Genomic DNA, 12,766 nt, shown 5'->3' with positions numbered 1-12,766 from the left:
ATCGTCGCGAGGACAAGGCGAGGCGGAGTGGAGAAAGTCAACACATGCATACTCTTGAGCACTGGAACAACTCTATAACCTTCAGTGTATGCAAACTAGTCGGGGGCGGATTCCATAATGTGACAGGAGGCTGTAACTTGTCATTGCTATCAGTGAAATCCCCATTGAACCAGGTATTTCTAAGAAAAGTTTTCAAATTTACATCATTGCGGTCGGTCTTCATCATGTGATCCCGTCTGCGTGTGTTCATCTGATATTCCCGAGCATACACAGTTCCTACTTGAACAGTGTGTGGTTCCACCATCCCTTCACACCTCCATGGTTGCACATAGCTAGAAAGTGAAGTTAAAAACACAGTCCTTGTCTCTGTAAGTCCGGCGGAATGTGAGAAATGCTGTAGAAGAAGGAAGTTGTACGGATCTCTACGCTGATTACGAAAACACGCAACAGACACTTATTACAGCTACAAAGGAACGATTTGACTTGTCGGTCCTCAAGATGTCGAAACTTAACAATAGCTTGGCAGATATGTGTGTGGTTGTAGGAATGGATGCTGACACTGGACTTAAGCCAGTCGATGACCAGGTAAGGTGAAACCGTTGAACGGTTGATCAGTGTGCATATATCATGCCATAGCACAGGCATTTGTCTGTTTGTGGGCTGTGTAGTCTGCTCGATCAGTCGATCGCCTGCTCAGTGCTCTGCCCTCTGACGCAACTGAAATACTCCAATTTACAGTCAACTCGCACCTTTTCCAACCGGCCCAGAAACAACTCGCCCGATTCCAACTCGCCCCATACCATCTCGCCCGTTGTTTGAGATGTACAATGTAACATGTGCTATGGATTCTACGCACCTTGTGTTGTAAAATTTACGGAGTGTCCACTGACAGGCGATTGTCAAAAATTGGGAGCCTGAAATTGGCTATTGACAAGCAGGAGTTTTTTCGCCAATATTCACCACATTTCAGCTAAATAAACTGCTCTTCTTCCACTTGAATGAAGAAAACAATGTTCTACCATATGAAAATTACATACCTCACACATTCAACATATTGTACACAGTAGCTGCAAAATTGTAGCGCTACAGTGAGGCGGTTGGTGATTTTTGGGTTTTGCAACTTCGCTCACCAGTAGCGCTATAATTACGATGGCCCTATAAACATTGAGCGTGGGGTATCCGTGTTTCTGGGAGCCGCCATTACCGGAAGTTGGTAATGGTGGCTCCCAGAAATGTTTTTCGGAACACGATCGATGTGTTTGAACAAATTCCAAACCCCATAAATGACAAGGTTAGTGTAGTATAGTGTTAAGTCTTCAGTAGTGATAAATCGGTATGACTAAATGCAGTAAATATGTAGCATTTCACATCAACACACCTCGTCCAGTTGGATGCGCTTATTTTGACCTCTACAGGGCCATTGGCATTGTTGCGCTATTTGTGAGCGAAGTCGCAAAAACCAAAAATCACCGACCACCTCATCATAGCGCCACAATTTGCAGCTATGTACGCAGTAGCAAAAGCCGTAATGCGTGATACTGGGGTATCGCCTGAACAATAGCATTGCGTTAGCCACGGTCCTGCACGTGTATTTTGATTTTGGCCAATTGTTGTTGTCAATTTCAAGTATCTTGCGTCATGAATCCTTCCTTTTAACTAGCCGAATGTTATTTAAAGTCGATGATTTGTCAGAACGAGGTACTCATGAAAAAATTACAAATTGATTTTGGGCGAGTGGGTATCAGGCAAGTTGGTATCGGTCGAGCTGGTATCAGGTGAGTTGGTATTGGGCGAGTTGAAATCAGGTGAGTTTGTTCGGGGCAGGTTGGAAAAGGTATGAGTTGACTGTTACCCCTCCGGAATGGGCAGTGGTTTCGTGTACCCACGGTCCGAGGGACCGTGGTGTTCCCATGGAATCAGTGGTAGGTTCACTGTGCAGTACAACCTACTGTGTCAAAACATTGCCTGGTCCTGTTGATCGAAAATCAAATCGAATGCTCCCTAATGGCCACTGGCATTTGTGGGCTGTGAAGTCCTGCTCACTTATTGGATTGCCTGCCCACTCTAGAGCATTAATCAAGCAGACTTCGCCCCCACAAATGCCGGTTGCCATTAGGGAGCATTCGATTTGATTTTCGATCAACAGGACCAGGCAATGTTTTGACACGGTAGATTGCAATGCACCATGAACCTACCACTGATTCCATGGGTACACCACAGTCCCTCTGGACCGTGGGTACACAAAACTACTGCCCTCATCCCTTCACTTCGTGGAAAGAGTTCCTCAGGACCCCTCCTATTTTTCATACTACCGGTATGCTAACCCTAAAACTAACCCTACCCTATTCTAAACCCCTCCAAAATTTGTATTTGATTCATTATTTTAATGTTCATTTTCAAAGGAAAGTCTGTGATTAAAGTGATTTCCAGGTATGAGGAGGGCCTAAAGGAAGTCTTGCCCACAAGTTCAAAACTTGTTGAATCGTCTCCCCAGAAGAACCCAAGGAAACTTGAAAAAATGACCTTTTGCTACCTCCATGATAGTATTGACAAATACTACAGTGACATGAGTTGGGTCCGTCAGTCTCTTTGTGACTGTTGGTCAGTACAAGACAAACAAATGCGATGGTCTATTGAGGAATGCAGACAATGGTTGTGCAAAAGTGAAACCATAGTGTATGATAAGATAAGGAAATCAAGCAGCGTCCATTTGTTCATAAAACTAACCATAACAGATGGCGGTGTTTCCGAGTATTTCCACAAAGATTTTATGAACTTGAAATTTGGTCTGCACACTATGAAATGTTCAAAAAATGAGTTTCCATGCATATTGGGGCCAGTAACTTACTTTCAATTACTTTTCCAGTATTGGTTCATAATGTCTACAATTTCTTACTCTTCTCCCCAAAGCATGTTTAGATACACAGTAATCAGCTTGTCAATTCAGCTTGTACATATGTAAACTGCATGGTTAGTGTTGATAAGTGAATTCAAATGAATTCAAATGTAAACAATAACAGGGCAGTTTTCATGTGTAGAAGATGTACAATTAGCATACTGAATAGTATGTGTTTCATCAATATGCTTTTGGGAGTAGAATAAGAACATGCAATTGATGCAAAAAAACAATTATCATGAAAAAAATCAACAGAGATTAATTTCCAGCATTTCAGGTATCTTTCATGCTTTGTCGATTGAATCTACCACTATCGACTGCTGTTTGTGATAAGTGAGCCAGGTTGTAACAGAGAGTCCCGATTTGGTAGCACCTATAGGTACATATGTACATGTAGTTTTATTAACATACCATCATTCCTGTTATGGTATGGTGCTATATTTTTCCCTTTCCATTTCATTGGAAATCTTTATCTATCTCACAATCTAAACCTCAGTGTCCTTCTGTATGAACACATATTCTGTTAAAATGATTTTTTCAATTGATTTCTATGCCAATGACAAATAAAATGTACCGTTTACAAACCAGAATGAGATTGAATAAAACATTCAGTCACAAGGAAGTTTAACTTATTTAACTTATTTAAAGGAAGGGTGAAATAGGGCTGTTCACAGTTTACGTCACTGTTCTCTCATTAATATGCAAAAATAAATATTTGTCCGCATTTTTAGATTACGCTTTTGAAACTTACGCATGCAAGAACGACGAAAGCACATCTTAGTAGGCAACTGCTAGTGTAACTATGAATACTAAAAGGCATATTCACGACTCAGAGTACAAGCTGCAAAAACGGCCATGTATGCAACATTGATAAAATTTGTCTGCATTTCAAGCTGCGTGTCCGATGTCGCCCGCGTACTGCTATATTTAGTAAGAAACCTGTAACAGTGAACAGCACTATTGATGTTGTTTCTTTGGCTTTGAAGATAATAACCATGAATTTAGAATATGAAAGTTATTGTAACATTTTAAAAATTTTAATAGAAACAAAATCAATTTCATGAATACACTCTCTATTACACTGTCTGAATTCTTTACACAAGTCAATTGTGCGCAAAGTTCATTTGTTTTTTGTCAGTAGTATGTGCATGATAAAAAGTAAGAAAAGTCATATTCATAATATGGCATTGGTTATAGACAGTACAATAGACTTAAGATGTGTATGACAACTCAAGGTAACTCAATGCATGCTGTCTCCTGCTATCTATCAAAAGAGGCAATAACACTAAATTTGTTTACCAGGAGTACAATAGGTACTGTAATGAATTTAGTTAAAACTTGAAGAGTGAATTCCATTGTACATATCAATTTCTAAATACAATGTACATCTTATTTTAGTTAGAAACTTATTGTGAAAGTATGTACTGTGATGTGTTTAAAGTTGCAATATGGATCAGAATTGACCTTCATATTTCGAAGATTTAACTTTATAGAAAAATCCATAACAATTTCATTTGCAAATTCGACCATTGACAGGAACACGGGGATGGCTCTAATTTGAGTAAATTGATTTAATTACCGAATAAATTGCTGTTTTGGTACTAGCTATAAATGTTGATAATATTTTCATAATTTTTATTCTATAAAACAAATACGTAATGAGATTAGATTTCTCGAGGGAGGAATGTCAACAGCTTGATATCACTGTGAATCGCTGAATGTTGACATCTCACAGATAAGTTGTTAGCTTGTTGATGTAATATCCGCTTCAGTGACTTAACACTCGATGACAGTGGGCATTGGTCAACAAAATTTCTTGAGTCTTTTTTGTCCAGAACATGTAAATTTGATCAAAGTCTGTCACTTGCCCAAATTGCAAAGTGCAATTTATTTTTACTTGCCCGATGTCAGCTTTTACTTTCCCAGAGCAAGCTGGCAACCGTTACAGTAAGTTTGAGCCCTGATTGTACATCACCTGCATACAGACCGTGTTGACAATTTGAATACCAGGCATATGATTATGGAAGTAGCAAAAAAATGATTTTATGGACAATACAAAAACGCCTGCAACAAAGCTCAAATGTCATATAAAATATGCTGAATACCAGCTGTTCGATCATGAAGAGTAAATGTAGCTGTGAATAGCACAAACTAACAGTTGTCACTCTAGATATAATAATGATATTATAATGTTATTCCTTTATATTAAAAATACTGTGATTTCTATAATGGCCTGTGGTATTCAGATGCAGAATAATTTCTTTGACTATTATATTTCTCCACAGAATTTGAATTGATACCAAAATTACAATTTTCATGGTTCTTTTTTTGTAAAGTCTACCACCAAAAACTACAGGCCCATTGTGGTGATTGTTTGTTGTAAGTTGTATTTCTACTGTAACGGAATTAACTATTTTTTAAGTTGACATGTGTCTGTTGTTCCTTACACAGCCTGCATGTGATGTTCGGATTCAGTTGGACACACTCTACACCAGAGCATTTGATCCACAGGTGTTAGCTGCGATATCAGGACAAGTTGCCACATTTCCACAATGTGGAGTCATTGAGAACCTAGAAACTGAGCAGGTTGCTGATACACATCAGCAAACACGGACAAAAACGTTGAAGAAAGGAGGAAATAGGCGGTCATCTAAAGCTAGAAGACTGTCAGTGGTTCAACAGCTTGGCGTAGCAACTACATCAAGTGGACAACAAGCAGTTGGTTTACCAATGAGTAATGATACAATTAATGGACTCATACCACTGTGTCTTCCTGGTAAATTACAAACCTTACTTCTCATCAACCATTTGATCACAGAGTTTCAACTCCAGCATCTTTGTTTCAGGGGACAACATGGGGTGAAAGGTCACACTCACAGACATGAAGTGGCTTCATGAATAATATCATAGTATATTTAATAAAATACAACCAAGGTAGGATTAGCATACTGATTTTGCAGTATTCTTGAAGTAGTATAATTTTCATATTTATGGCAATTTCTATTTCAGTTCCTACTGCTAATTCCATTTCACTTTTCATATCTCTGTAACAGAAACCATTGTATCCATATCACTCGGTAAATTATTTTAATCTTGTTCAACTTTCAGATGGCGGCTTTGTACTCCAATCAGCTGGAGAAGATCGGATTCATTCCTTAGTTTTGACAGACATTATGGGTACCAAATCCTATGCAGTGTGTTTAACATATTACAGATCATTCAGTGTGAAAAAGGTGAGACATTCTCAATCATCTCTACTGGTATGCTCTCAATTTAAGTATTCTCAATTGATTCTCCCATATATCATATGATTTGTATAGTAGCCATTTCACTCCTATCTCCCAATGTAAAAGTCGCATCTGACTCGGCAATTTACAGTACTGAACCTTGATTTGGTGATGAAAAGTTTAACAGCAAAATGACTCATGAATGTGAAGTCCACAATCTGAAAGAGACACATCATAGTGACATGTATGAATTCTGATCAGTAAAGACTGGCGTTTCTTTCCCATAGAATATTCACCACAATATCTTATGAATTACTCCAAAAGAATATATGTGCAACTTGATTGAAACTTAAGTTGTAGATAGTAAAAAGTTTCATGTACAGATAACATTTTTCTAAGGAATTTTGATTGGATTACAACATTAGTAATTGGTAGTGCGAGGGTCTTTTAATCTAAATTGCAAAGTTACAGTAATAAATCTACTGTGTGTGTGTCATGTGCCTGACATTTTAGTGTATATGGATAAAAGTGAATATGGCAATGAAACTGGTGATTTATTCAGAAATAACAACTGAAGATATCTTCATGTATCATATTATTCTGACTTAACAAACCTTTTAGGATGAGAAGATTGTTAACTAAATGTAAGCAGTTATCAGTACTTTATACTTGTGCAAATATTAATACACATGTACCTGGCTGTGTATCATTTTGACTGTGAACCTTTGTTTAGTGTTAGGCATAAAAAATAACCAAGTTTCATGTTGTGCATTTCCAGGAAAGTGATGATAGCTATACGATGTCTCTGGAATCTGCCCATCCTTCACTGTTAGTGGATGGAAGTCAACGTTGCTATGTACCAACCTGTGTGGTTGTCATGTCAAAACATCCATACTTCACCGTGATGAAAGACTGTCTCTCAAGGTATTATACTTATACCAATACATTGTAATGCTACCACACTTCAGTTTAACAACATCTTTGAATACGGGTAATTATCACATGCACAAGCCAAGTTTGTCGTCTCCAAACAAAAAATACGGGATTTATTCTCTGGTCGTTCTATGTCATGACAACCCGCGTCTATGTCATCAATTTTGGTGCGCCGGACCTTTTTTGCATCTATCTTCGGTATGCTCATCAATGTAAACAAACAACATGGGGGCCGGTATTTCTCCCACGATCAAAATGTGTCTGACGGGAAAATATTGTAAGCATTAATCATTATTATTAGAGTCTGACAAAATACATCAACTTGGCAAATTTTTGAGTCCTCGTGTTTTATTTTTTTCGCCAATATGCATAGGTTCGTATTCGTATAGACCCGGCCGACGCCTGAACTTGACGCACTGTGAGCTCTTATGCGGTAGACATACAGTTTCCACTGCAACAAGGAGTCAGGTGCGGTGTCCAGGCCTCCAAAAGTCATGTAATGAAATTGATATTTTCACAGACTACGACAATAATAATCCGAACAATGTAAACACAAGAGTGTACTGCCTGTATGTTCCGAAGGGATAACATGAATAATTTGCAGAAACAATGAACTCGGAGCTGATCGCGTTATCGTGAGTTCCTTAAGCACTGCAACCAGGGTGGCGCAAGGTTTACAGTGTTCGCACCATCGAGATTCAGTCGATTTTTGTTCCCGTAAAATAGGGTATCTTCGTCTGAGGTAAATTTCTAGGCCAATGCTATCTTTGAAATAGTGTATAACTTTGCGGAAGGTACGTGCAGACCGAGAGGTCGTCTGGCATTTGCTCCATACACGAACGAACATGAACACCCGTGTTCCTTGCTAGCACTCATGGAAGACTGGAAATGATTGACAACTTGTGCACAGCGTATTGATATTCTTCCTAAACGTAGTTCAAAAGTTTAAACTTGGAATCGTCATGGAAAACTTCTTTTACTTTTCAAAAAATAACAAATTCTTGGCTTGTGCATGTGATAAGTATATTATTTAGGGGTTATTGCACGAAGTTTGGGCGATACCGCGTCGTATTCGAGTGATGTGTCCGTATTTTGACGAGTTGCGCAGCAACGAGTCAAAATGCGGACACATCAAGAGAATACGACGCGGTATCGCCCTAACTTCGTGTAATAACCCCTTTATCATACATGCATGCTTTGGTTATGACTGTTTTCCTACGGACGCTCCGAAATTAGCGACGAAATCAACTGAAATCGACCTTGCTTCCTCCTGGCTGTACTTATAAAAAGTTGGTTGCTAAGGAGTGATGACAACCGTATCACTTCTTGATATTATTCCGCTATTGGGCCATTCCACTTCAAAAGAGGGTATATGACGCACTTTTAAAGCAAACAATTTAAATGTTACGATGTCGACACATGTTTTCACAATTTTAAGAAGATTTACTTTTAGTTTAAAATGACGGTGGATGTAGAACATCGGCTGGAGTCAGTAAATTGGTGTGTTTTGGTGTTTTGATACATAGCCTCATCCGTGCGTGAAAGTTATGAGGCCACCAAAATCGGATCAAAATACTCGGGCCACGCCAGCGTTTGATTTCAAACTCGATCGACTATGAACAGCTGAGAGCATAGTTTATAGAGCAAGCAGCTTTGCGTCATCTATGAATGCATAGTGGATATACCAGTACCAGTCAGTTTATTTTGAAGAATTATACATGTCCCCAGACGTCAAATATGTCGAATTTACCATCTTAGTAAGCGGATTAGGGAAAACATGAAGTGAGTACACTGTAAGCTGTAGACTAGTGTCGTAACTGGTTCGTGATTTTGTTGCTGTAGGAATAAACATTTCAAAGGTATTTCCGTCGTCTGCTTGTATATTTTCATTCCTGGCTTGCCTAAATAGAACTAAACTTCCTTTAACAACCTAAACGAAAGTTTGGCTTTCCCTAGATCTTACATTGTATCTGAAACCCGCACCGCACCGGTGCCAACCAGACACAGGTGACCTACAAATCGGAAATATTATGTGCACTTTCAACCATGTCTGTCGCGAGTATTTTCAGTGCGGTTGGATTTTTGTGGCTCATTTACGGCTGTAAACAATGTAATTCACCGCCCATATACCTAAGCTCATCAACAGGAAACTTATCGTAAAGCAGTTCTATTATGATGCACTAACCGGTATCTTACTATAATCTTCAGCAGCGTAGACGACATGAAAATACTGCACCGTATCATGGGACCGGCCGTGAACCGAACGATGACAAGGTGTCGGCAAATGATACAAATTTTCAATGCGTGCGTTTGTATGTTTTTGGTACAACTGTACTTATGCCTAAGTGCAATGTCCATGAAGTGACTGCAAACAACAAAATTTTGACCATAATCTTAATGACGTTTCGGATTGTCATTTGTCTCATTCGCTCAGCTGTTTTATATATACCAACGAAGGTCATGCATACCAGCGAAGGTCAAGCGTACGCGTCGCTGTAAGTAGTTCGGTTAAGCTTACAGTGAAAATATAATTCGTATTTTCACTAGTTAAAATATGGGTTCATATCAGTATCCTCTGAACAATAGAAGAATGGCGATACAGGCATAGCATGTATGATAATATTTTTCTTCGTTCAGCTCGGAAAATACTCATGACGTAATGACCGTGTCACCACTCGTCTTCAACTCGTAATGACACAGTCATTATGTCAAGAGTATTTTCCGAGCTGAATGAAGAAAAATATTAGGGAATAATATATAATTACGTGGTAATTATGTGGACATCCAACATGTCAAGTGCATGAGTTCATTGATTTGCCATTGTTTGGTCACAAACCATCTTAAACTAATTTCAAATACAATATTCAGTTTCTTGTTTCTGTTTATGTATGTTCAGTGTTGCTATACATGTGTATTCTGACTCTTGAATTATCATCCAAATTGACTCCAAAACTACCATCATCAAAACATCCTCTAATTGTGCACATTTACAATGGTTCATTTAGTTGCAAATCTACTGAGTTTTGATACATGTGATACTGAGTGGCTTAACAGAAGATATAACCAACAATCATGATCTGTGTCATGTCATCCGTGTCACAGCCTTGTGATGGAATGATATTATGTCCTAGTGCAGTGACTTGATTTTCTGTTTTATTTACCTTCAACGTGACAAAATTAGTTAAATTCCTAGTTGTTTAGCTTCAAGACACAAATCCCCAAACGCAAGCTCTCTTTCACAGACCTTATCTTTTGAGGCGAGCGATCGCTCCGCTCGCCTACCGCTCACGCAAATCAAATTCCGCGAGAGAGCGATTAGCCGCTCGCGCCACGGCTGGGACTCAAGTTTTGGAGACCAAAGGCACACTACACGTTGTATCCAAAATGTAACATACTCTAATCTCCTCCGATCGACGCGCGAAGCACAGTGTAGCAAATAAAATTATGCTTTCAATATTCAGTTCACTTCACTTCAGCATGAATTACGTTCTCGGCAAGCACATTCTAGCAATGGAATGGATCGATTTAGGTGCAACAATGTAATACAGTATTACAATACTACTCGTCTAGTGATAGTGTATCGGCGGCGGGCCTATAGGCCTAGCACTTCAATATAGCACCACTACGGTTCGGAATTTACATGTACACAAATGTACGAAGTACAGCCCTTCATTCTCACATTCTCAAACCAACTCCGTTTTCTTGGCTGCCATATTCTTTCGAAGTGTTCAAAACACAAACGGTTATCCTGCCGCAGCAAGATTTCATAGGAAAAATATGCGTGACAAACGAGGATCATATTGCTTAAGCTATCGAGATCGTACGTGGAGAAAATGTCTACGACATGATGACTGGGACTACACGTCGCAACTCGCGGAAACAAATGCATAATCTCTATTTAAACAGTTTAGCCTGAACGACTGCTAGGTCTCTTGGTCCTTTGAAAGCTTAAAATAATTAAATTGACTCTGAAAAGTTGGAGAGATGCCCAATACTTCTAAAAAAAAGATCACGAAACGATCATGAGTTCATTCTACCGTAAAACTTTAAAAGACGTACATTTTTGTGACATTTTGGCGTACAGCATAGGAGTTTTCTGTGACTGTCGTAAAATGGTACCTCTTGCCCTCGACCCTCTAAGCCTTCGAGTGTACACACCGCGGATCATGTACCTCGACGTGGCTGTTATGATAAATTCGTTTTGTTTTGTGAAATGTAAACTTGTGATCACTTCGATATATCGCGGTAACAATCGGCCAAGTTAACTTTGGTTGAAGACCAACGAGCATGCAGAATGTTTCAGCGGGCCGCAAACGTAAACAAATGAAACATAACTTGACTGTGGACTGCTGGTAGCACGATTCAGTGTAAAATCTAGTTCTGTTCGCGTACTCGGCGTAGCTCAAACTATGGAGGTAAAAAAATACCTCCATGTTCAAAACCAAACATGTTTGATGACAGCACTGTTGTCTTGGTAGGTTTTTGTCTAAATGCCAATATATCTAATGTGCATACCATGGTATTTTTAAAAGGCTTGTATGAAAAAATCATGAAAAAGTTACACGTCCTTTTAAAAAGTATAACTTCATCTATTTGTCCATGAATACAACAGAGGCCACATTTCTGCATATTTATTGTTCGAAAAATGTTGAAAGCCAATATGCTATGAACATTTATCAAAATACATAACCCATACACAGTACTACAGAAGGCCCATAATACATCATGATTTGTACCAACGTAGATTCCCCTGTGAAGTCTACCATGTCTCCCATGTGTAGATTAATTCTTGGACTAGTTGTAAAAATTCTGAGTACTAGTACTTTTAAAGACACAAAGGAATAAGAAAATTGTGCTTGATTGAGAGAGGAGATAGCATTTTGCAAATTTTCCACTGATTGTGTCCTCAGCCATACAGAATAAAGTGATGGAAAGTAGTGAGACTCGTTGCACCAGTTTTATGAAACAAAAGGATATTGATTTTTTTCCAAATAGAAGACGAAAGAAATTTACATGCTAACTTTTTTCAGAGAATGACCCCTTCAGTTGGTCATAACTTGCTTCCCAAAACTGTGGCATTTGTAGTACCAGCAGAATGTGACTTTTATGATTATTTAACAGTTTCTTTTAAATTTATACTACAATATTTCAACGTACTTTTAATAAATATAATTAATCAATTATCTTGAGTCTGCATATTATTGCTTTTATGCAGAACTGAAAAAGTTACAAGAAAATTGACGTCGTTGGTACAAAGCAAACAAGATTGTGGGTAATTTTAACGTACTGTGCCATATTTTCTCCCTTCTCTATTACATAACAATAAGAAAGACAGCTAGTGCATATTGTTTTCATAATAAATTTTATTCATGCACTCTCCATACTGTTTTCAGGGGACCTGTTCAGTCACTCTCCTAATTTAAGCAGTGCCATATTCAAATCACAAGAGATGACACTTTTTTTTCACTCGCCTGACTATTTTCAGGGGAGCTGCTAAATCACTCGCCTACCACTCGCCCGGATAGCTTCAGGAGAGTGAATTTTAGCTCTCCTGCCATTTTCAAAAAATAAGCCCTCCTTTCATGTACGAAAGAATTAACAGGATGTTATGTAGGGGGTTGCTTCGTAAACCACCTCATATATGCTGACGATATTTGTTTGTTGAGTCCCTCTGTCAAAGGGACATAGAAGCTGGTAAATATATGTGGTA

At 38.6% G+C, this 12,766-nt stretch overlaps 1 protein-coding gene across 2 annotated transcripts in view; it reads left to right on the top strand.

Moving 5' to 3' along the window:
• Nucleotides 1–12,766, top strand: part of LOC139116285 (DENN domain-containing protein 3-like) — a 66,321-nt gene continuing 53,555 nt past the window's right edge. For both annotated transcript variants that reach the window (XM_070678894.1, XM_070678893.1), the window contains exons 1-4: nt 1–585; nt 5,348–5,672; nt 6,005–6,129; nt 6,902–7,047. In XM_070678894.1, the coding sequence (XP_070534995.1) occupies nt 499–585; nt 5,348–5,672; nt 6,005–6,129; nt 6,902–7,047 (683 nt within the window). In that variant the 5' untranslated portion in view covers nt 1–498. The remainder of the gene's footprint in view (nt 586–5,347; nt 5,673–6,004; nt 6,130–6,901; nt 7,048–12,766) is intronic.

The sequence above is a fragment of the Ptychodera flava genome, chromosome 17 (assembly GCF_041260155.1).
Source record: "Ptychodera flava strain L36383 chromosome 17, AS_Pfla_20210202, whole genome shotgun sequence".
Lineage (NCBI taxonomy): Eukaryota > Metazoa > Hemichordata > Enteropneusta > Ptychoderidae > Ptychodera > Ptychodera flava.
The sequence above is the reverse complement of the archived record's forward strand: the minus strand, read 5'-3'. Positions and strand labels throughout refer to the sequence as shown.